This window comes from Oncorhynchus nerka, unplaced genomic scaffold (assembly GCF_034236695.1).
Source record: "Oncorhynchus nerka isolate Pitt River unplaced genomic scaffold, Oner_Uvic_2.0 unplaced_scaffold_36___fragment_2___debris, whole genome shotgun sequence".
NCBI lineage: Eukaryota > Metazoa > Chordata > Actinopteri > Salmoniformes > Salmonidae > Oncorhynchus > Oncorhynchus nerka.
In genome coordinates this window covers 89703-114071 of record NW_027040318.1, presented here as the reverse complement: position 1 = coordinate 114071, position 24369 = coordinate 89703, and the positions used below count along the sequence as shown (strand labels likewise).

The window sequence follows — 24369 nt, the reverse complement described above, 5'->3', positions numbered from 1 at the left end:
TGGCTTGTTATATTTTTGTGTCAAAGACCTGACTGAGCTTAGCACCACATGGCATGGCTTGTTATATTTTTGTGTCAAAGACCTGACTGAGCTTAGCACCGCAAGGTATGGCTGCTTATATTGTTGTGTCAAAGACCTGCCTAGGCCCTTCACTGCATGGTATGGCTCATTATATTGTTGTGTGTGTGTTTGCGTAATGAGGAACATGTAACTTACTTCCAGAAGAAAGACCCTTTCAATTTCCTCATCAAGATAAGTGTTTCTTGGTCTAACGTCATCACCAGGCTATTGCGCACACAGCACATACGTATAAGCCTGGGATGTCAACCATTCAAACTTGGCCTTAGTCGGAGTGATCATAGAATTCATAGGGAGCGACCTTACTGAGTAAAGTACACTATATAGCAAAAATATGTGGACACCCCTTCAAATTTGTGGACTCGGCTTTTTCAGCCACATCCGCTGCTGACAGGTGTATAAAATCGAGCATACAGCCATACAATCTCCATAGACAAACATTCACAGTAAAATGGCCTTACTGAGGAGTTCTGTGACTTTCAACGTGGCACTGTCATAGGATGCCACCTTTCCCGACTAGAGCTTCCCTGGTCAACTGTTAGTGCTGTTATTGTGAAGTGGAAAAATCTAGGAGCAACAACGGCTCAGCCACGAAGTGGTAAGCCACACAAGCTCACAGAACAGGACCACAGAGTGCTGAAGTGAGCAGCATGTAAAAATGGGTTGTCCTCGGTTGCAACTGCCTCTGGAAGCAACGTCAACATAAGAACTTTTTGTCGGGAGCGTCATGAAATGGGTTTCCATGGCCGAGCAGCTGTACACAAGCCTAAGATTACCATGTGCAATGCCAAGTGTCAGCTGGAGTGGTGTAAAGCTCGCCGCCATTGGACTCTGGAGCAGCGGAAATGCCATCTCTGGAGTGATGAATCACGCTTCACCATTTCGATTTTAAACCTAACCAAAACTAATGAAGGCCGAGTTTTATGTGTTGGTCCACCAGACCGCCTGTGCATCTGGGTAGAAGTGTCTGGGAATGAGATTAGGTGTAATGTGACTAACATGACTTCACTTTAGAGCGTGTGCCATCCTTCAGCACAGCATGTCACCCTTTATAAAGCACATGTTTATTTCACATTCGAAACAGTGGGTTATGTCACATTTGACATTGGTGATTATGTCACACAGTTATGCCAGATTTATAAACCCTTTATAAAGCGTGACCTACTGTTACAGATGCTTTGTAACACATTTATGTGGTTCTTCTGAAGACATTATGAAGACTTTAGGAAGCCTGTATGAGCTGAACGTCATTTAAAGTGGGATCATTTATCAGGAGTCCTCTAGCTATACTGTTAGTGAGCATTTCTCCTTTGCCAAGATAATCCATCCACCTGACAGGTGAGGCATATCGAGAAGTTGATTAAGCACCATGATCATATACACAGGTCATTCTAAAAATGTGCAGGTTATGTCACACCACACAATGCCACATGTTTTGTCTCAAGTTTTGAGGGAGCGTGCAATTGGCATGCTGACTGCAGGTATGTCCACCAGAGCTTTTGCCAGAGATTTTGAATGTTAATTTCTCTATCAACGTTGTTTTAGAGATTTTGGCAGTATGTCCAACCGGCCTCACAACCGCAGACCATGTGTAACCACGCCAGCCCAGCTTCTTCAACTGCGGGAACGTCTGAGACCAGCCACCTGGACAGCTGATGAAACTGTGGGTTTGCACAGTCAAAGAATCTCTGCACAAACTATCAAAAACCGTTTCAGGGAAGCTCATCTTCGTGCTCGTCGTCCTCACCAGGATCTTGAACGGTGTCGTAACCGACTTCAGTGGGCAAATGCTCACCTGCTGATGTCAACATTGTGAACAGAGTGCCCCATGGTGGCAGTGGGGTTATGGTATGGGCAGGACAACGAAAACAATTGCGTTTATCAATGGCAATTTGAATGCAGAGAGATACCGTGACGAGATCCTGAGGCCCAGTGTCGTGCCATTCATCTGCCACCATCACCTCATGTTTCAGCATGATAATTCATGTCGCAAGGATCTGTACAAAATTCCGGGAAGTTGAAAATGTCCCAGATCTTCCATGGCCTGCATCCTCACCAGAGCATGTTTTGGATGCTCTGGATCGACGTGCACGACAGCGTGTTCCAGTTGCCGCCAATATCCAGCAACTTCACGAAGCCATTGAAGAGGAGTGGGACAACATTGCGCAGGCCACAATCAACAGCCTGTGTCGCGCTGTGTGAGGCAAATCGTGATCGCACCAGATACTGACTGGTTTTCTGATCTACACCCCTATTTGTTTTATGTATCTGTGACCAACAGATGCATATCTCTATTCCTGGTCATGTGAAATCCATAGATTAGGGCTTAATGAATTCATTTAAATTGACAGATTTTTTAAATATGAACTGTAACTGTAAAATCTTAGAAATTGTTGCATGTTGCTTTTATATTTCTGTTCAGTGTATGTGTTTAACTTTATCGTAAGTGCTAAGATCTAATTTGTCCATTGTCTGAAGTATATATCATATTTACAGTGTGCATATTAGACAGTCCATATTGGTACAGGATGAGTGCACTTCAGCACTCATCAATAGGGCCAGGAGTTTTTTCTGGGCCCTAGTTATAGGCTGTAACTAGGACCCAGAGTTTTTCCCAGGCAAGGTCCTGTGGTGGAGAACAACACCTGGTCCCGCTCATAGACACTCACATGGAGAGGATGGGGGCCACTGCATCCAGGGAGGCAATGAGGATCCCTATCTCACAGATACAGGCAGTCAGCAGCAGGGCCCAGGTGGGCTCCCCATTGGCCTTCCCATGGCCAAACACCTGGCAGACACATCACACACTGAGATGTTAGAGGGGATAGAGTTACAACATACATTAGTTATTCCATTATTTCAAGGCAGGTTGTATGTACTGTAGATGTAACAGAGGTGTTTCAGTGAACCACGCTCACGTGAGACCATGCCTGGGACCTGAAGATGAACATTAGTGTACACAGACACCAACCATCAAAATTGAATGTGAATGAAATCATTTGTGAGAGAGGGCAGGCAAGTCCAATGTCACCTGAGACTGATATGAAACATGTTGACAAACCAACATAACAAATGTACCCAGATCAGTGCTAATTGCTGAATGCTGACGGATAGATCATAACAAATGTACCCAGATCAGTGCTAATTGCTGAACCCTGACAGAATTATGAAAACAAATGGTCCCAGATCAGTGTAAAATGCTAGAATGTTGGCAGAATGACTGAGACTGACCCGTAGGATGGGCACGACACCATCCCTGGAGATGGCCTGCATGAGACGCGGGGCGCCCGTCAAGCTTTGAAGCCCCGCTCCACAGGTGGAGAAGAAGGAGCCAATTACAATCACCCACGGGGATGGCCAGGCCAAGGTGCCAATGACCAGGTTGCCATTGACTCCCTCTCCAAACCTGAGGGAGATGGACATGACACCCAGCCAATCAGACATGAAGAAAGGTAGGAGGAGACACAATTACCTGGGTCCTATTGATTAGACACCAAACGGAAGAAAACTGACTAAAACAGGGAGGGTCTACCTGGACCACAACTGCAGTAAATGTGCTCAATTTTTGTTTTAAAACATGTTCTGTTGAATACGAACCAGGTATAGCATCCCTCATCCTAGTACCTGAGCACTGGAAAAGCTTGACTGAGAAATGTTGAAACAATTGCAGGCAGGTTGGCTCATTATGCATAACTTACTTGTCCCTTAGTACCACTCCATCGATACAGGCACCGAACAGGACCACAGCGGACATGTCTATAAGGTCCCATTAAGGAAAACAGACAGACCCACGCTCATTGCTAGCACATAGGGACATATCCTCACGTATCTCTGCTATGTCTGCACATTGAGAGTTACATAAGTACACAGTTCGACAGTACTGTTACTGTTGGGTTATGTCTGATGTATTGCGGTACATGATGAATTGCTTTTGTTCTGTAACGGTTACTTTGAGATAAAGAACAACGCGGTTTATTTGAAATTGCTTTCGTGGAGTTATCGTTTCGACATAACAAGCCTGAGGCTAAAGGCCCAATTCAAACAAACCTAATATATATTTTATGTTGAAAAGTCAAATAAAAATGTTTTGTATAAAATAGAGCTCGTTTACTGTTGGTAGATGGCATGTGAGCGACAGCTTAAAGCCCATTGAGTCCAGAAACGGGAGCAGTAAAAGGATACACACGAGTGAGGTAGTGGTGATGGCCATGATAGTGCCGATGGGGATGGACTTCTGCGCGTCACGCAGGTCTCCAGACCGGTTGGATCCGGCCATGATCCCTGTGAAACACAAGAAGAGAGGTCACTTTAAAAAAAACTCCTGCTCACACAATAACCTCTGCACATTTGCGTTTCAGTCCGAGAATTGTTTTCAAAACACAGGCAGAGGTCTATAAGAAAACTCAGATAATCAAATGGTGGGCTTAGAAACTCACACAATAGCGTGTGTATGTCGATTTGAAACCTACTTTCTTTGTTAAATTACCACAGCTGAAAAATACAGCAAATTGATCCTAATGACAAACAACTGCTTTCTGTGTAAAAAAAAAAAAAAAAGACTTCAGATGAATCTTTGACAGTATCGTAAAATGTTTCAATAAATTGCCACACATCTCCCCTATCTAGATTTTAAAAAATAACCACACAAAACAACAAAAAAGGGTGATTATTTTCCCTCGATCCCTTGCGTCCTCTCTTTTCCTTGAGATCCACCCTTGGTGAATTCACCCTTTGAGGATGAGAGGAATGAGTTTCAACTCTGTGTCTCTTCCTCTTTGCATTATCCTTTCCTGTCAGCTGACCTGTGACGGAGGGGAAGTAGATGCCGACCAGAAGGGTGAAGAAGCTGGTGATGTCAGCCAGGACATAGCGGTTGGAGTTGGTCAGAGTATCATCGGGGCCCTCCACGGTCGCAATCCCGATCTTGGCCACCAGATTGCCCTTCTCCAGGTAATTCCCAAATAGGTTCTCTGTATGTGTGTGTGTGTGTGGGGGGGGGGGGGGTGGAAGGGATTGAGGAAGAGGGAGAAGGGGAGAGAGAGGGGGAGGGAGAAGTAAACAGAGAGAAAGAGGGAGAGAGAGGGCAATTTAATGGTAAAGAGAAAAGGGGGGAGAGGGAGATAAAGGGAAAGAGAGTGCGGGGGTTTGGAGAGAGAGAGTGAGAAAGGGAGGGAGGAGGGAGAATATTATTTATAATCGCTTGACCTTTAGTTCCATCGTACAGTACATACAATGGGGTGGCAAATAAACAAAGTGCAGTATGCTTCCTGCAAGAGCACGCGGGTATGTTTCCTGCATGTGTGTGTGCAAGCATGTGTACTGTACTGTAGGTACAGTGACCTGAGTGTGGGTGGACCAGAACAGTGCATGTTATTTGTGCTGTAGAATAATAGTAGTTATAATAATATAATATTATGTTAACCTTTTAGCAAACATTTTTATTCAAAGTGACCATCATACATGCATGCATTTTAAGTATTGGTGAATCTGGCAGCAATAGAGCCCACAATCCTGGCATTGCAAGTGGCATGCTCTACCAAATGAGCCAGAAGAAGACTAATAGTCAACTGTGTTTGGTCACCTTTGAGGATGCCGCTCATGACCCCAGGGATGCCCTGGATGAAGGACACGTTGTTGTTGACAAAGTACTCGTCACAGGTGGCGTTGAGGAAGGGAGTATCGCAGAAGATCTTCCACAGCTTGGTGGTGACTGTGCCGTTGCCACTCTCCAGTGTTTTGGCGCACACATCGAACCCTTTGGAGATCAGCGGGCGATTCCCGAGCATACAGACTCTGCGCAGCAGGGGAGATGTGTTAGTGTATTAGTTTAGTTCATTAGGATCCCCATTATCCACTGCACATGCAGCAGCTACTCTTCCTGGGGTCCACATAAAATGTACAAATACACGACAAAGTACCGAACAGTTATCGACAAGAACAACATAAGCTACACATTACTTGTGTTAGTGTGACGACCGGGATTCAAACCCCAACTGCCCATGCAGACAACTTTAGACTGAGTCGAAGACTAGGCATTGGCTTTGAGAGCTAGCACAAGTCTGTGGGTATCAGTCCCCATATTGAACAGAAGAGTCCTCCCTACTGAATATGTTCCATTTGTATTTAACCCATCTGCTTTGGTGCATTGAACATCATTTCTATATATTTTCAATATACTTCAAATCGTCTTAAAATGGGTGAACATGTGGTCAAATTATATAGCAACAAAAGTCTCAAAACCCAAATCCCCCATATGAGTCACAATTATATAAATAAATAAATTACATCAAACATGATTCACATCACACACACATTGCTCAAATTCGGCTCAGCCCCAATATTGAAGAGTAGCTTGGTCCCACATCTGTTTGTTCTGTCTTTCCAACTCCTATGGTCATTCTCATGTGACAATGACCATAGGACTTGACAAGACGACACAAACAGATCTGGGAGCAGGCTAATTGGACAGTAGGGGCCCTTACGGGAAGTCAGGCGGTTCGATGGCTGTCTTGATGACTCCGGCATACACGGCCAGGATGGAGAGTATGACGCAGGCTAGAAAAAGCAGGGCCAGCTTGTTGACGTACTTGACCCCCACGAACACCACCGTGGCCATGAAACTGAGCACAATAGTGCCGTACACACGCATGTTGTTCAGCATCGCCGCCTCCGCCTCGGCCCCCTCCAGACCCTCCATCTTAAAAATGGCTGCCTGGGGGAGGATGTAGATCTGTAAGGGAGGGGAAAGGGGGGAGAGACAGAGAGAGAGAGAGAGAGATGACAGTTACATAGGACATGTATTTAATGTGGCCTAACAATTGTATGAAATTATTGACTTGAAGCTCTTTGTGCCAACATGGTGTACATTTTTGAAATTCTACTGTTCTTCTCTCTTAAACCAAGTTTGCCAACCTTGTATGTATATGGCTATGTTCATAACATAGTGTCCTTTCCCTATTGACTGAGGAATGTTAAGGATGAAACAGCGTTTAAGGACAAAGCCTATGAGCAAGAAAGAGAGACCCAACAGTGACAAACAGGACTGTCAAGGTCACTCTGCAGAAGAGACGGTCAGAGGTTTCCAGAGAACGCATAGAGCCCCGAGTTGATTATCCCTTTTATACCAAGGCTATAATTAAGCAATAAGGCACGGGGGGGTGTGGTATATGGACAATATACCATAGTTAAGGGCGATATACCACAAACCCCAGAGGTGACTTATTGCTGTTATAAACTGGTTACCAACGTAATTAGAGCAGAAAAAATAAATGTATTGTCATACCCGTGGTATACAGTCTGATATACCACGGGTGTCAGCCAATCAGCATTCAGGGCTCGAACCACACAGTTTATAATTTAACACATTTGCCGATAGAAATGTTATCAACATCCACTAAAGTAGCTAGCAAGTTTACTACAGTAGTTGCTGTGGTAACCAAACAAACATACTTGTTATTTTAAGGAGTACATTTGTTTTTGTATTCTGAAGTTGCTACCCAAGCGGACTTGTCGTTAGTTATTTTGTCATGTTTTGATCCAGTCGTTAATTCGATTCATTCGACGTTGCTATGCTAAACAAATCATTGGCGTGTTCCTAGCTAGCAGAGATTCAATGATGATGAGAGACAAGAACTTCAATAAATAATAATTGTATAAATATCCAATGGGCTTGCATAGCCCACACTGCACTGGTTAATGAACGAATGGCATTCGTTATTTATTGGGCTAGCTAGCCTACTGGCACGGGAGAGGTCACATTTGTAAAATGTAACATTATTGTACAGTTTGTAGAGGCAGAAAGATAAGCTTATGCAACCCTCAAGTGTTGCAAACCAAATAAACTCAGCAAACAAAGAAACGTCCCTTTTTCAGGACCCTGTCTTTCAAAGATAATTAGTAAAAATCCAAATAACTTCACAGATCTTCATTGTAAAGGGTTTAAACATAGAGCCCGGATCTCAATCCTATTTAGCACGTCTGGGAGCTGTTGGATCGGAGGGTGAGGGCTAGGGCCATTCCCCCCCAGAAATATCCGGAAACTTGCAGGTGCATTGGTGGAAGAGTGGGGTAATATCTCATAGCAAGAACGGGCAAATCTGGTGCAATCCATGAGGAGGAGATGCACTGCAGTACTTAATGCAGCTGGTGGCCACACCAGATACTGACTGCTACTTTTGATTTTGACCCCCCTTTGCTCAGGGACACATTATTCCATTTATGTTAGTCACATGTCTGTGGAACGTGTTCAGTTTATGTCTCAGTTATTGAATCTTGTTATGTTCATACAAATATTTACACACATTAAGTTTGCTGAAAATAAACGCAGTTGACAGTGAGAGGACGTTTCTTTTTTTGCTGAGTTTAGTAGCATGGAAAAATAATGTGTAGATGCTTTTTTCCAGAGGGAGATGAAGTTTATGACTTTCCTGCCTGGGCTGCAGGACAGTTGTTGTCCCACAACTCCTGCATATCAACCATCAGCATCCAGGATCCAAACAACCCATTTTATAATGAAGCAATAAGGCCCGAGACAGTATGGAATTTAAGTGATAATGCCAGAGAAGCCGGTGTTTGGAGGATATATCCTCCAAACACCGGATTCGAGGGTATTATCACTTTCATACAACGGGTTACCAACATATTCAAATAATGATTGACATATTTTCATTATGGGGCGGCAGGGTAGCCTAGTGGTTAGAGCGTTGGACTAGTAACCGAAAGTTCATATCCCCGAGCTGACAAGGTACAAATCTGTCATTCTGCCCCTGAACAGGCAGTTTACCCACTGTTCCTAGGCCATCATTGAAAATAAGAATTTGTTCTTAACTGACTTGCCTAGTTAAATAAAGATACATATTTTCATTAAAAACTTCATTTTGATGAATTTATTCATACTATTTCATCCTTCCCCAAGATATAGTCCCCACACAAATCTAGGTTTGTGTGGGGATGGTCGTTCATTCTATCGGTTCAGTTGCCAGAGATGCGACCCAGTTGTTCAGTTGTTCGTTCTAAATGTTCCATGGCCATACTGGCAAGCAACGTTCTTATCCCTTGCTTACAAGCTAGCCAACTTTGGTTAACTTACAGTGGTGTCAAAAAGTGCAGCCAGAATAACAGCAAAGTAGCTGCATTTGTTTGAGCTGTTTTCTTGTGACATTTATTTGGATACGTCTATAACAATGAGCTAATGAGACGCGTTTCGCCTGGCATAGAACTTCTGCTCACTCGTCAGGACACTGTTGTTCAGAAGAGCTAGCCAACAACACAGCTGACACAAAGACTCATTTCATTTGACCATTTTTAAATTACATTTCTTTGTAAATAGCCATAAAAATGATGCCAGCTGATTCATGATTTCGACTGGCTGAGAAACACTGTCTGTCAGTCAATCTCGTACCAAGTCCCGACACGTTCATTACTATGGGACAGCTGGAGATCGAATTTGAATACTGAAACAATGTTGCAAATGTCGGAGAGACAGACAACACGGTTTATACAAATCTCCGCTGTTGAAAACTAAATGTTTGTTTAAAATAAATGTGAGATAATGTCTAGATGCTTTTTATAGTGGAGATCAAGTTATAAATTGCTTGGCTGGGCTGATGAGACAGTGGAATGCATAGTCAGATGGAACAGAGTAAATAGGCATTTTAACATCATAGATTAGCAGTGGTAACTTGTGGAATAGACACCGGCTGGAATGGGGTTTTAACCAATCAGCATTCATGATTAGACTCATCCGTTCTATAAATGGGAAATACACCATGGCTAAGGGCTGTTCTTAGGCACAATGCAACAAGGAGTGCATGGATACAGCCCTTACCCGTGGTATATTGGCCATATAGGGTTAGGGTTAGGGTTAACCCACAAACCCCAGAGGTGCCTTATTGCTATTATAAACTGGTTACCAACGTAATTAGAGCAGTAAATGTACATGTTTGGTCATACCCATGGTATACGGTCTGATATACCACGGGTGTCAGCCAATCAGCATTCAGGGCTCAAACCACCTGGATTATGATACATAATATAGTACATTTTGTCAGATATGCCATTCCAATAAAGTATTCTTCTTCCATACCAATCAATCAATTTAAGACAATAGGAAAATAATAAGTAGAGCAGTATAACTTGGATGTTCATTACTCTAGTGAGGTTGAGTTATTGTGTGGTGCAACGTACAATTGGGCCAAAACTCAAGCTTCAATGTGAACCCTTCGTCATTCTAAATATAGCTGCTTTTTGTGCTTCTATGGAGGGATAAACGAAAATTCAAAGCAGCCTTCTCCAGATCCTCTCCTCACAATTCAGAGGGGTTTGTTATTCCACAATGGAAACTAATCCAGCTTTAACCCAGAAGACCAAATTAACCTCTAGGCTAGATCAGAATGTACAGATCCAGTCAAAGCCATCGGAGAAAAACCTATATAGGATGAATATCAATTGTATTTCCTTGATTCATTGCATCCTCTCTCCGGCAACTTCTGTCAAAATGCATGGGAGGAGATGGCCTGAGTGGAGACACCTCAGACCTCCTCCAATTCGTATTGAGAAGTGGCGGCAGTTTCAACGAATGGTCTTATTATTTAGCCAATGCTTGAGCTCTCCCTAATGCAGAATAGGGAGAGGAAGATTGAGCATAAAAAAAGAGAGTGAGGAGTGAGTATGGGGACAGACAAAGATGAAAGATCTTTATATTTATTTTAATTCATTGTGGGGAAGAGAGGAAGGAAATAGCTTCAAAGCAGAATGAGGACAGAGAGAGAGAGAGAGAGAGAGAGAGAGAGAGAGAGAGAGAGTGAGAGAAAGACCGACACAGACAGAGATGGATAGAAAGATAAGTATTTCACACCCAGGTTCTTACCAGTAAGAGTTCGATGGACCCCAGGATGTACATGGCCCCAGCGAACGTTGTCCCGAGGTAGAAACAAATGCCCACAGCACCCCCAAACTCAGGCCCCAGAGAACGGGAGATCATGTAGTAGGATCCTCCAGCTACAGACACCAAATAAATACAAACATTCTGTCAATGACATACTTTTTAATGAAATATTGTATACAAACAGCATCTGCAACTGAATTTATTTGGAATGATATATGCCAGTTTGCAGCATTGCCATAATTTTCAAATACAATTGCTTCTTTGAAAGCATCACTATATTTCACGTGATTTCCCTGAGTTTAAATATAAATGACCCAAACCCTGCTATTCCCAAATCAGAGCAGGGTCATGTTCATTAGGGCACACCAAAGAAAACCCCCAAAATGTTTTGCAACGGCAAACAAACATTTCCTTTTCTTAATGCACAGGTCCAGGCATAATAGCCGTGGGAAATACGGGTGCTAAGGGTGCTGCAGCACCGTCTGATAAAACAGCTCAAGCCTGTAATTTCCTCTCACCTCTGACAATCAAGGAGCGAGTCAGCCAGTGTGAGACGTGATTATTGGATACCATCTCTAATCATATTCACCTAGCTGTGTAAGGTTCATGTCGGGACCCAGGAGTCTGGACGTAACTAATATTATCGCGTTGCTAGGGCTACTGCACTGAATATGCATTTTGAGCCGAAAGGGAATTGAAGAGGAGGTACTATTCCCAACAGCGAACCCGGATGCCAACGCATGCTCACCCACCTGGCACGACTCCATTGGTAGCAATGGCACTCATTGAGATTGCAGTCAGCATGGTCTAAAGAGAGGGAGATGTACAGAGAAGAGAACAGAGAGGGGAAATGGGACGTTAGTATTGTGTTACATTCAATCTGTTACACCCTACCTGACAGGATATTTCACATGTTTTTCAGGTGAAACACAAATGGGGGGAAATCAAGTTGTCTAGAGAGGACCGTGGTCTTCTTTGTACTTACTGACACCAATAAACACTATGTTCTGGCTTGTGCAGTTTCAGTTGAAAACCTTGTTAGTTTATAAGGACAACAGTGAATTTAGATCTGAATATTCTAATGTTCATGACTGGACGTTTGATAGAATAACAACCCAGTGGGCTGTCAACAAAAGAGTCAACAAGTGATCGACAAGGCACATCCTCCCGCCAAGCACATCAATCTGTCTGTTTGGCTTTGAGTGGAGATGTGACCAGATGCACCGTTAGGACATGGAACAATGAAGATCAACTGTAGGCAGACATTTACTAAAGAACCCAGAGTATGGCAGCAAGGTAAAGGAAGTGTGTGTGTGTGTGTGTGTCTGTGTATATGACAGGGGAAGAGTGTGTATCTGAGAGAGAAAGTGAGGGATTTGCATGTGTTTAAGAGAGAGTGAGTAGTGAGGGAAAACTGGAGAGACATTTATGAGATTAAAATAAATCAAGTCATTAATATGTGTGTGTCTGAGAAAAAAATATGGCTTTAACAGTAATAATATTTAATTAGCCGTGGTGTACTTCCTTAATGTCTATGTAGGCAGAGAGAGAGAGAGAGAGAGAGACACACAGAGAGAGAGAGAGACACACATAGACAGACTGACAAAGACAGAAAGAGATATAACCCAGAGGACAGAAAGAGAGAGAGGTGTGTGTAATAACTAGCCTGTGAGAGGATGGGGGGTGGACGACTGTTAATGTTTCTTGTGAACACAGCTGTCTGTCTGGGTTAACAACAGTCTGCTCGACCGTGCCATATTACTCTCTTATCGGGTCATAATGAAATAAGGCTCACTCTCTCTGAGGAGAGCAGATAAGACTAATTGTTTAAGTGGTTTATCTGATGTGGGCAGGCTGGAAAATACGAGGAAGAGGTAGTTTGAGGCCGAGTGAATCACTCGACACAGTTGTATGGGAACGTTATGAGAGGGAGATAGAGCACTTACTGACTGTGTCACCTGAGGAAACCTGTGAGGGACTCAATACTCGAGCCCTTCATTGTAAAGCTTTCTACTTTTTATATAACGCTTTGCACTGTATAAGCATGACTGGATGATATAAATGAGCGGAGCCAACATCATCAGAAATTGTTGAAATGTATTTTACGAAATGGGTGGGCCTCATTTTTAGGGAGGAGCTACATGGGCCAGACAGTGTGCGGTTCAGGGAATCACCAGAATTCATTATGCAGCTTTTAGTAAGAGACCATCTCATGTGGAGAAACATACGAGAACACTACTTCAGCTCTTTGTCGTCAACTTCAAAAGACTTTGATGCTACCGGAGGCAGACATAACAAACCCCATCAGCAGACATAACAAGCCAGGTGGGATTGCAAATAACATCCAGACAAACATTATTATGTCTGCAGAGGTATAAACATGGCAACATATACTAACCAACTACTAACTATTTGCTCTTATGCGTGTCAGTGCAATGGTCTAATGATTTGTCACTGAATAATTATTAGTGCCTATGGCTTTTAGGTGTCATATTACATATTTCTGACTGCATTTAGAAGATGGGTCTTGGTGGGTTTAAATTAAGTGTTACTAACGCAAAACAAACATGAACACAGCATAAGTATGAGATGAAGGCATTATTCCTATATGTCTGGGTGACGGAAGTTGCCCAATCTCTTCTCTGATTCTGAGTCTGCTATAAATCAGGATTAGGAATTATTGTGTTCATAAAACTTCCTCTCAGTATGTGTTGAATCTATTTTGGTTTGCAATGGCTTCCCATTTAGTTTGTGGTCAACAAAGACATTATTTACTGAGAGATGAAGAACAGAGTGACAGCAACAATGATGCCCACATTCCAAATCCCATATTGTCACGTGTGCTCCCTCTCCGGCCTCTAGGTCACCAGGCTGCTAATTAAATTTTAGATTAACTAACTTCAAACATGGGCGATACCATGTGGAGTTGCCATGGAAATGAGAAATGCCACCATCGTTACGCGCACCTGGGTGTCTTCAGACTCACCTGGACTCCATCACCTCCCTGATTACCTTCCCTATATATGTCACTCCCTTTGGTTCCTTCCCCAGGCGTTATTGTTTCTGTTTCAGTTTCATGTCCGTGTGCTGTTAATGTTTCTTATTTTATATTATGTTCCGTTTATTTTATTAAAACACTCACTCCCTGAGCTTGCTTCCCGACTCTCAGCGCACATCGTTACACATATTTTGATCAGCACGTGACAAGTGCAGCAGCCTCGTAGCTGAGCTCCTCTTCACTATGTAATTGTTGCGTCTTGGGTTTCAAGGAAAACATTCCCTTTAGTTTTTTGTGTAATACTGTGGCTATACGCTAGGCTACATCCTGTTGGTTTGTTTTGATCAGCTGCCAGAGATGACAGTATGGACAGTTTTCTGTGTCACCCCATTTAAATTGTACTTCGGCTGCTATGCGGCTGACACTCAACTACTTTTCTCCTTCCCCCCTTCTGACACCCAGGTGGCGACATGCATGTCTGCGTGCCTGGCAGACCTCTCAGCTTGGATGTCAGCCCACCACCTCAAGCTCAAACTCGACAGGACGGAGCTGCTATTTGGCCTGCCCGCTCCAAACCTCTCCATCACGGTGGACAACTCTACGATGTTCCCTTTTTCAGAGTGCAAAGAACCCATACTTTCAATCTCTGCAAACAGGTTCATGGTCTACAACCTTCCAACTCAACTCTGGACCTCGAAGCCAATTCCACTGTGTTTTTTCATTGTTCCCTTCTCATCAGGGACGGATTTAGACCTGGGACAGACTCATCTTGTTGGCTGACGAAAAGTAAATGTGAACAATTCCTCCCATATCTTAAATACGCTCCTCGTAATTGGATAAGGACGTGCGCAGTTGCGTCCTGGATGTCTTTCTTCACTTGTAGCCTATGAGAAAGACCCGATCAGATGACAGAGAGTCATGTGAGTGAGAGGTGCTTCAGGCAAAAAGCCGGGAGAGGGGAATTATAATTATTATATTCAACCCAAGGGCACAACGGTCACTGGGCACAAAAGGCATGGAATTGTTTAGGTTGCTTTACAGCCACACAAAGGGAATGCTGCCGGGAAATTCGACACATTATCAAGTGCTTGTCAAAATGTGAATGAGAGACTGATGAATTGTGTACAGCCTACGCAAAAAAAACAAAGCAGAGCTAATGCCTTTCATGTAACTTTTTTCAAATTATCATTAGAGTTGCATCATGCAGCCTTAGAATACAGTCATTTTACTATTTGACATGAATCTCCAATACCACAGACCCAGAACCACTGCCCTTCATTTGTAGTCCCAGTTTTAGGAGATAAAGGTAATATCCTTTCCAAAGGGCTTGTCCTATTGAGTGATTCTCAGACTTTGCTGGCATCCTGAGACGCCACAGTACCAACACGTCCCCTGGCTAATAAACAAGCCGCTAAAAATTACAATTACACAGCCGTTTAATCTGCCAGTTCTGGATGAGACACAACACAACACCGCTCAGCAGGGAGATTAACCATGGGACGAGCTGGGAAGTGCTACACAGAGAGTCCGGAATAATTGCAAATCCACATGTCCCTAACAAGCTAAGCCATCGATTTCATAGCGTTGCCGACAAGAAAAGTCCATTGGATTGGGAGCCGAGTGCCTTTTTGTGTCTTTGTGCCTCTGTCTTCTGAACCGGAAGCTTTGTGAACACAAGCACTAGCCTCAATAGGGTCAAAATGATCTAGCTTCAGACTCATATAGAGTGGAGTTCCGATTGATTGTATCGTCCAAGTGAAACTACAACTCCTTTGAATGACTTTGCTGAAGTCGTTCTGAAATTGGTTTTGACAGGAAGTGGTTTGAACCTACCCTGAGAAAGGGAACTAAAGCCATCATTATATACATTTACTAGACTTTTCAATGCCACAGAAGTGCAAGTTCATGGTCTCTATTGTAAAGTATACCGTACATCAATCTATTGGAGCAGGTTCACTACTGACTGCATTGTCAGGTAAAGGTGAATGGAATGTCTTCTGTTTTTAGACTTATTAGCAAACGTATGTGTGCTGAATTCCAAATCAACCCCTAACCCCTACATCCTAAGCACCCTCGTAGAGCTGAGAGTTGGATAGATATCTATGCATTATAGTAATTGAGACTCTCACAACTCAATCGCTGGTTGAAAACTGTTTTCTGCCCCTCCCAAAAGACAGAATTTGTACATAATTGGACCTCTTTCTGGGACTCACCCACAAACAGGACCAAGCCTGGCCTGTCAAACAGGACCAGCCTAGCTGGAGGGGTGCTCTCATCTTATCTAAGAACATAGACAGGGCTCTAACTCCCCTAGCTCCACAATGAGATAGGGTGCAGGCCAGGCAGCAGGATGTTAGCCAGCCTGCCAGCTTAGTAGAGTCTGCCAATAGCACAGTCAGTGTAGTCAGCTCAGCTATCCCCATTGAGACCGTGTCTGTGCCTCGACCTGGGTTGGGCAAAACTAAACATGGCGGTGTTCGCCTTAGCAATCTCACTAGGATAAAGACCTCCTCCATTCCTGTCATTATTGAAAGAGATTGTGATACCTCACATCTCAAAATAGGGCTACTTAATGTTAGATCCCTCACTTCCAAGGCAGTTATAGTCAATGAACTAATCACTGATCATAATTTTGATGTGATTGGCCTGACTGAAACATGGCTTAAGCCAAATTAATTTGCTGTGTTAAATGAGGCCTCAGGAGGTGGAGGTGTTGCTAACATTTATGAGAGCAAATTTCAATTTACAAAACCCCCCCCGACGTTTTCGTCTTTTGAGCTTCTAGTCATGAAATCTATGCAGCCTACTCATATCACTTTTTATAGCTACTGTTTACAGGCCTCCTGGGCCATATACTACGTTCCCTGAATTGCTATCGGACCTTGTAGTCATGTCAGATAATATTCACATTTTTGGTGACTTTAATATTCACATGGAAAAGTCCACGACCCACTCCAAAAGGCTTTCGGAGCCATCATCGACTCAGTGGGTTCTGTCCAACATGTCTCCGGACCTACTCACTGCCACAGCCATACTCTGAACCTAGTTTTGTCCCATAGAATAAATGTTGTGGATCTTTATGTTTTTCCTCATAATCCTGGACTATCGGACCATTTCATTACGTTTGCAATCGCAACAAATAATCTGCTCAGACCCCAACCAAGGATCATCAAAGATTGTGCTATTAATTCTCAGACACCCCAAAGATTCCTGGATGCCCTTCCAGGCTCCCTCCGCCTACCTAAGGACGTCAGAGTACAAAAATCAGTTAACCACCTAACTGAGGAACTCAATTTAACCTTGCGCAATACCCTAGATGCAGTCGCACCCCTAAAAACCAAAAACATTTGTCATAAGAAACTAGCTCCCTGGTATACAGAAAATATGCAGGGCTTTTTCCTATAGAGCTCCATTTTTATGGAATGGTCTGCCTACCCATGTGAGAGACGCAGACTCGGTCTCAACTTTGAAGTCTTTATTGAAGACTCATCTCTTCAGTAGGTCCTACGGAAAGGCACTGGGGCAACGAACCACCCTTGCTGTCTCTGCCTGGCCAGTTCCCCTCTCTCCACTGGGATTATCTGCCTACAACCCTATTACAGGGGCTGTCACTGGCTTACTGGTGCTATTCCATGCTGTCCCTAGGTGGGGTGCGTCACTTGAGTGGGTTGAGTCACTGATGTGATCTTCCTGTCTGGGTTGGCGCCCCCCCTTGGGTTGTACCGTGGTGGAGATCTTTGTAGGCTATACTCGGCCTTGTCTCAGGATGGTTAGTTGGTGGTTGAAGATATTCCTCTAGTGGTGTGGGGGCTGTGCTTTGGAAAAGTGGGTGGGGTTATATCCTGCCTGTTTGTCCCTGTCCGGGGGTATCGTCGGACGGGGCCACAGTGTCCCACGACCCCTCCTGTCTCAGCCTCCAGTATTTATGCTGCAGTAGTTTATGTGTCGGGGGGCTAGGGTCAGTCTGTTATATCTGGAGAATTTCTCCTGTCTTATCCGGTGTCCTGTGTGAATTTAAGTATGCACGCTCTAATTCTTTCTTTCTCTCTTTCGGAGGACCTGAGCCCTAGGACCATGCCTCAGGCCTGGCCTGATGACTCCTTGATGTCCCCAGTCCACCTGGCCATGCTGCTGCTCCAGTTTCAGCTGTTCTGCCTGCGGCTATGGAACCCTGACCTGTTCACCGGACCTGCTACCTGTCCCAGACCTGCTGTTTTCAACTTTCTAGAGACAGTAGGAGCTGTAGAGATACTCTGAATGATCAGCTATGAAAAGCCAACTGACATTTACTCCTGAAGTGTTGACCTGTTGCACCCTCGACAACCACTGTGATTATTATTATTTGACCCTGCTGGTCGTCTATGAACATTTGAACATCTTGGCCATGTTCTGTTATAATCTCCACCCTGCACAGTCAGAAAAGGACTGGCCACCCCTCATAGCCTGGTTCCTCTCTAGGTTTCTTCCTAGGTTCTGGCCTTTCTAGGGAGTTTTTCCTAGCCACCGTGCTTCTACACCTTCATTGCTTGCTGTTTGGGGCTTTAGGCTGGGTTTCTGTACAGCACTTTGCGATATCCGCTGATGTAAGAAAGGCTTGATTAATCCATTTGATTTGATTTGATCTCTTCTAATTGGCTGGGTGAGAAATACCGCCATATCTAATCCTCTAAGATCTAGTGGCTTAAGGAATAGGGGCTTCGGGTCGATTTGTAAATCAGAAATAGTTTTGCCTCAATGAGCTGCCAAGTTACTATGCAGTCAAATAACAAATGAGGAAACTGAGTTAACACTTGCTTCAGCTATTATCCTTACTTTTCAACATGGGAAGGGAAACTTATTTTAAAAGAACAATCTGATTTTATGTTTATGTTTCTGACCCAGATTGCATCTATTTCACAGAAGGAGCACAGAACAAACCTACTGTACAGCCTAAATGCTAACTAGACTGTCTAATCTTTTTCAAGACAACAACATTTAATCTCAGGTTTGTTGTTGTCAATGTAAAACTTATAAGCCTCCACAGATACATGTCAACATCACTTTTCTCTAACAAGCTTTCCCAGATCGGGGCCATATTGCTAATCGTAATGCTCTCATATCATTAAATCATTTTAAGGGCTTTGTTACCATTGTATGCCATTTCAGTCCTAATTCTAAACCCCCTGAAACAGATTTCATTATGTGTCCTTCCAACAAACCAACAACCATTGAATTAATGAGCAAGTACAATATGGTGCTGGCTGTTTGAGATTTAAGATTGCATGTGAATTGTTTGACACAATTCCTTCTGATGCAAAAACTAAAGCAGGAAGTACCAGTGACTCGCTCAATACGTAAGTGGTCAGATGACGCAGACGCTAAGCTACAGAACTGTTTTGCTAGCACAGACTGGAATATGTTCCAGGATTCTTCCGATGGCATTGAGGAGTACACAACATCAGTCACTGGCTTTATCAATAAGTGCATCGATGACGTCATCCCCACAGTGATCATACGTACATACCCCAACCAGAAGCCATGGATTACAGGCAGCATCCGCATTGAGCTATAGAGCAGATTTGCCGCTTTCAAGGAGCGGGACTCTAACCCGGACGCTTATAAGAAATCCCCCTATGCTCTCTAATAAACCATCAAACAGGCAAAGCGTCAATACAGAACTAAGATTGAATCCTACTACACCGGCTCTGACGCTCGTCGGATGTGGCAGGGCTTTCCAACTATTACGGACTACAAAAGAAAGCACAGCCGCGAGCTGCCCAGTGACACGAGCATACCAGACGAGCATGCATGAGAGCACCAGCTGAGTACCAGCTGTGACGACTGTTTGATCACGCTCTCCGTAGCCGATGTGACTAAGACCTTTAAACAGGTCAACATTCACAATGCCGCAGGGCCAGATTGATTACCAGGACGTGTACTTCGAGCATGCGCTGACCAACTGGCAAGTGTTTTCACTGACATTTTCAACCTCTCCCTGACCGAGTCTGTAATACCAACATGTTTCAAGCAGACCATCACCGCCCCAACAGATCCACAGATGATGCAATCTCTATTACACTCCACACTGCCCTTTCCCACCAAGACCAAAGGAACACATATGTGAGAATGCTATTCATTGACTACAGCTCAGCGTTCAACACCATAGTGCCCTCAAAGCTCATCACTAAGCTAAAGACCCTGGGACTAAACACCTCCCTCTGCAACTGGATTCTGGACTTCCTGACGGGCCAGCCCAGGTGGTAAGGGTAGGTAACAAAACATTTGCCACACTGATCATCAACATGGGGGCCCCTCAGGGGTGCTTGCTTAGTCCCCTCCTGTACCCACTGTTCACCCATGACTGCATGGTCAAGCACGACTCCAACACCATCATTAAGTTTGCAGACGACACAACGGTGGTAGGCCTTATCACCGACAATGATGAGACAGCCTATTGTGAGGACTTCAACATGATAAAGACAAAGAAGATGATCATGGACTACAGGGCTGTAGTGGAGCAGGTTAAGAGCTTCAAGTTCCTTGGTGTCCACATCACCAACGAACTATCATGGTCCAAACACACCAAGACAGTTGTGAAGAGGGCATGACAATGGCTATTCCCCCTCAGGAGACTGAAAAGATTTGGCATGGGTCCTCTGATTCAGAGAGGTGCGGGGGGCTGCCATAATACACATCCACGGTGCACAGTGGGTTAACTGCCTTGCTTAGGGGCACGCTGAGCTGTAGTCAATGAATAGCAGCACACAACAACAGATTTTTAACTTGTCAGCTCAGGGATTCAATCCAGCAACCTTTAAGTTACTGGCCCAACACTCTAACCACTAGGCAACCAAGTCTAGGTACAAAAGGCTTCTTTTAACAGCTTCTACCCCCAAGCTATAAGACTCCTGAACAGCTAATCAAATGGCTACCCGGACTATTTGCATTGACCCCGCCACCCCCATCTTTACGCTGTTTCTATCTATGCTTAGTGACTTTACCTACATGTACATATTACCTTAATTACCTCAACCTGTGCCCCCACACATTGACTCCGTTCCGGTACGCTCTGTACTGTATATAGCCTCGTTACTGTTATTTTATTGTTGCTCTTTAAATATTTGTTATTTGTCTATTTTTTTATTGAATTTTTTATTTCAGTTGATTTTAGTAAATACTTTCTTAACATAAATACTTTTTTCAAACTGCATTGTTGGTTAAGGGCTTGTAAGTAAGCATTTCACTGTAAGTTCTACATCTGTTGTATTTGGTGCATATGACGAATAAAATTGGATTTGAATTGAAATGTATAAATGTTATTCAAAAAGGGCCATAAGCTGTTATTGTTCATTAACAAAATGATTACATGTCTCTTCTACAACCTATGTGAAGCATTGATGAGGAAAGGCATTTTCAATACTTCCGCATGTCAGCTGCCAGATTTGAAGACTTACTTCAAGCGGTTCGCCCGCCACATCTCGCACAAGAGAACACACAACTTGTCCGTTAGTGTTGCAGTAAGACTGGCTATGACCATTTGGTTTTTGGCGAGTGGCAGCACACAGCAATGTATCACTTCGAGACATAACCTAGGAATCTCAACAGTTTTCTGCAATTGTAAAAGAAGTATGCCAGGCTACCTGGCATGTCCTGAAGGAGGATTTTGTTGCTCCTCCCTCTGTGAAAAAAATGGCCTGAAATCACTAGAGTTTTGGGATTGTTTGATTTATCAGTTTTGTGCAGGACCTGTCGACAGAAAACGTATTCAGATACAAGCAAGTACTAGAACTACTAGTGCTTTTTCGCAATGGTCCTGATGGCTGTCTGCAATGTAAAGCACCGCTTCACCATGATCTACTTGGGCACATATGGAGGGAGGGAGAATCTTCTCGCAAAGCCATTTTCTCAAAAGTGGGGTTACAAGTTTATCAACTTTCAAAGCAGAATTACTTTCTCATTGTTCCTCAACTGCAGTGTATGATATACCCTTTTCTAGGAGTCTCTACTTTTATCCAATGTAAAAAAAATATATATATATATATATATAGGAGGACGGGCTCATTGTAATGGCTGGAATGGAATAAATGCATTTATTCCATTCCAGCCATTACAATGAGCCCGTCCTCCTATATAGCTCCTCCCACCAGCCTCCACTGCAACTAACACTGTATGGTTGGTATGGTTTAACATTTACATTACATTTAAGTCATTTAGCAGACGCTCTTATCCAGAGCGACTTACAAATTGGTGCATTCACCTTATGACCTCCAGTGGAACAGTAGTGCATCTAAATCTTTTCAGGGGGAGGGGGGGTGAGAGGGATTACTTTATCCTATCCTAGGTATTCCTTAAAGAGGTGGGGTTTCAGGTGTCTCCGGAAGGTGGTGATTGACTCCGCTGTCCTGGCGTCGTGAGGGAGTTTGTTCCACCATTGGGGGGCCAGAGCAGCGAACAGTTTTGACTGGGCTGAGCGGGAACTGTACTTCCTCAGTGGTAGGGAGGCGAGCAGGCCAGAGGTGGATGAACGCAGTGCCCTTGTTTGGGTGTAGGGCCTGATCAGAGCCTGGAGGTACTGAGGTGCCGTTCCCCTCACAGCTCCGTAGGCAAGCACCATGGTCTTGTAGCGGATGCGAGCTTCAACTGGAAGCCAGTGGAGGGAGCGGAGGAGCGGGGTGACGTGAGAGAACTTGGGAAGGTTGAACACCAGACGGGCTGCGGCGTTCTGGATGAGTTGTAGGGGTTTAATGGCACAGGCAGGGAGCCCAGCCAACAGCGAGTTGCAGTAATCCAGACGGGAGATGACAAGTGCCTGGATTAGGACCTGCGCCGCTTCCTGTGTGAGGCAGGGTCGTACTCTGCGGATGTTGTAGAGCATGAACCTACAGGAACGGGCCACCGCCTTGATGTTAGTTGAGAACGACAGGGTGTTGTCCAGGATCACGCCAAGGTTCTTAGCGCTCTGGGAGGAGGACACAATGGAGTTGTCAACCGTGATGGCAAGATCATGGAACGGGCAGTCCTTCCCGGGAGGAAGAGCAGCTCCGTCTTGCCGAGGTTCAGCTTGAGGTGGTGATCCGTCATCCACACGGATATGTCTGCCAGACATGCAGAGATGCGATTCGCCACCTGGTCATCAGAAGGGGGAAAGGAGAAGATTAATTGTGTGTCGTCTGCATAGCAATGATAGGAGAGACCATGTGAGGTTATGACAGAGCCAAGTGACTTGGTGTATAGCGAGAATAGGAGAGGGCCTAGAACAGAGCCCTGGGGGACACCAGTGGTGAGAGCACGTGGTGTGGAGACGGATTCTCGCCACGCCACCTGGTAGGAGCGACCTGTCAGGTAGGACGCAATCCAAGCGTGGGCCGCGCCGGAGATGCCCAACTCGGAGAGGGTGGAGAGGAGGATCTGATGGTTCACAGTATCGAAGGCAGCCGATAGGTCTAGAAGGATGAGAGCAGAGGAGAGAGAGTTAGCTTTAGCAGTGCGGAGCGCCTCCGTGATACAGAGAAGAGCAGTCTCAGTTGAATGACTAGTCTTGAAACCTGACTGATTTGGATCAAGAAGGTCATTCTGAGAGAGATAGCGGGAGAGCTGGCCAAGGACGGCACGTTCAAGAGTTTTGGAGAGAAAAGAAAGAAGGGATACTGGTCTGTAGTTGTTGACATCGGAGGGATCGAGTGTAGGTTTTTTCAGAAGGGGTGCAACTCTCGCTCTCTTGAAGACGGAAGGGACGTAGCCAGCGGTCAGGGATGAGTTGATGAGCGAGGTGAGGTAAGGGAGGAGGTCTCCGGAAATGGTCTGGAGAAGAGAGGAGGGGATAGGGTCAAGCGGGCAGGTTGTAGGGCGGCCGGCCGTCACAAGACGCGAGATTTCATCTGGAGAGAGAGGGGAGAAAGAGGTCAGAGCACAGGGTAGGGCAGTGTGAGCAGAACCAGCGGTGTCGTTTGACTTAGCAAACGAGGATCGGATGTCGTCGACCTTCTTTTCAAAATGGTTGACGAAGTCATCTGCAGAGAGGGAGGAGGGGGGAGGGGGAGGAGGATTCAGGAGGGAGGAGAAGGTTGCAAAGAGCTTCCTAGGGTTAGAGGCAGATGCTTGGAATTTAGAGTGGTAGAAAGTGGCTTTAGCAGCAGAGAGAGAAGAGGAAAATGTAGAGAGGAGGGAGTGAAAGGATGTCAGGTCCGCAGGGAGGCGAGTTTTCCTTCATTTCCGCTCGGCTGCCCGGAGCCCTGTTCTGTGAGCTCGCAATGAGTCGTCGAGCCACGGAGCGGGAGGGAGGACCGAGCCGGCCTGGAGGATAGGGGACATAGAGAGTCAAAGGATGCAGAAAGGGAGGAGAGGAGGGTTGAGGAGGCAGAATCAGGAGATAGGTTGGAGAAGGTTTGAGCAGAGGGAAGAGATGATAGGATGGAAGAGGAGAGAGTAG

The 24369-nt window shown here is 44.7% G+C and overlaps 1 protein-coding gene across 1 annotated transcript in view; it reads right to left on the bottom strand.

The window, feature by feature from the left end:
• Positions 1–24369, bottom strand: part of LOC115142852 (solute carrier family 12 member 5-like) — a 112100-nt gene that overhangs the window by 49050 nt on the left and 38681 nt on the right. The window contains exons 6-14 of the mRNA XM_065016475.1: positions 11716–11770; positions 10946–11076; positions 6561–6808; positions 5660–5871; positions 4881–5048; positions 4261–4359; positions 3777–3834; positions 3310–3484; positions 2748–2866 (exon numbers count right to left, since the gene is read on the bottom strand). Of these exons, the coding sequence (XP_064872547.1) occupies positions 2748–2866; positions 3310–3484; positions 3777–3834; positions 4261–4359; positions 4881–5048; positions 5660–5871; positions 6561–6808; positions 10946–11076; positions 11716–11770 (1265 nt within the window). The remainder of the gene's footprint in view (positions 1–2747; positions 2867–3309; positions 3485–3776; positions 3835–4260; positions 4360–4880; positions 5049–5659; positions 5872–6560; positions 6809–10945; positions 11077–11715; positions 11771–24369) is intronic.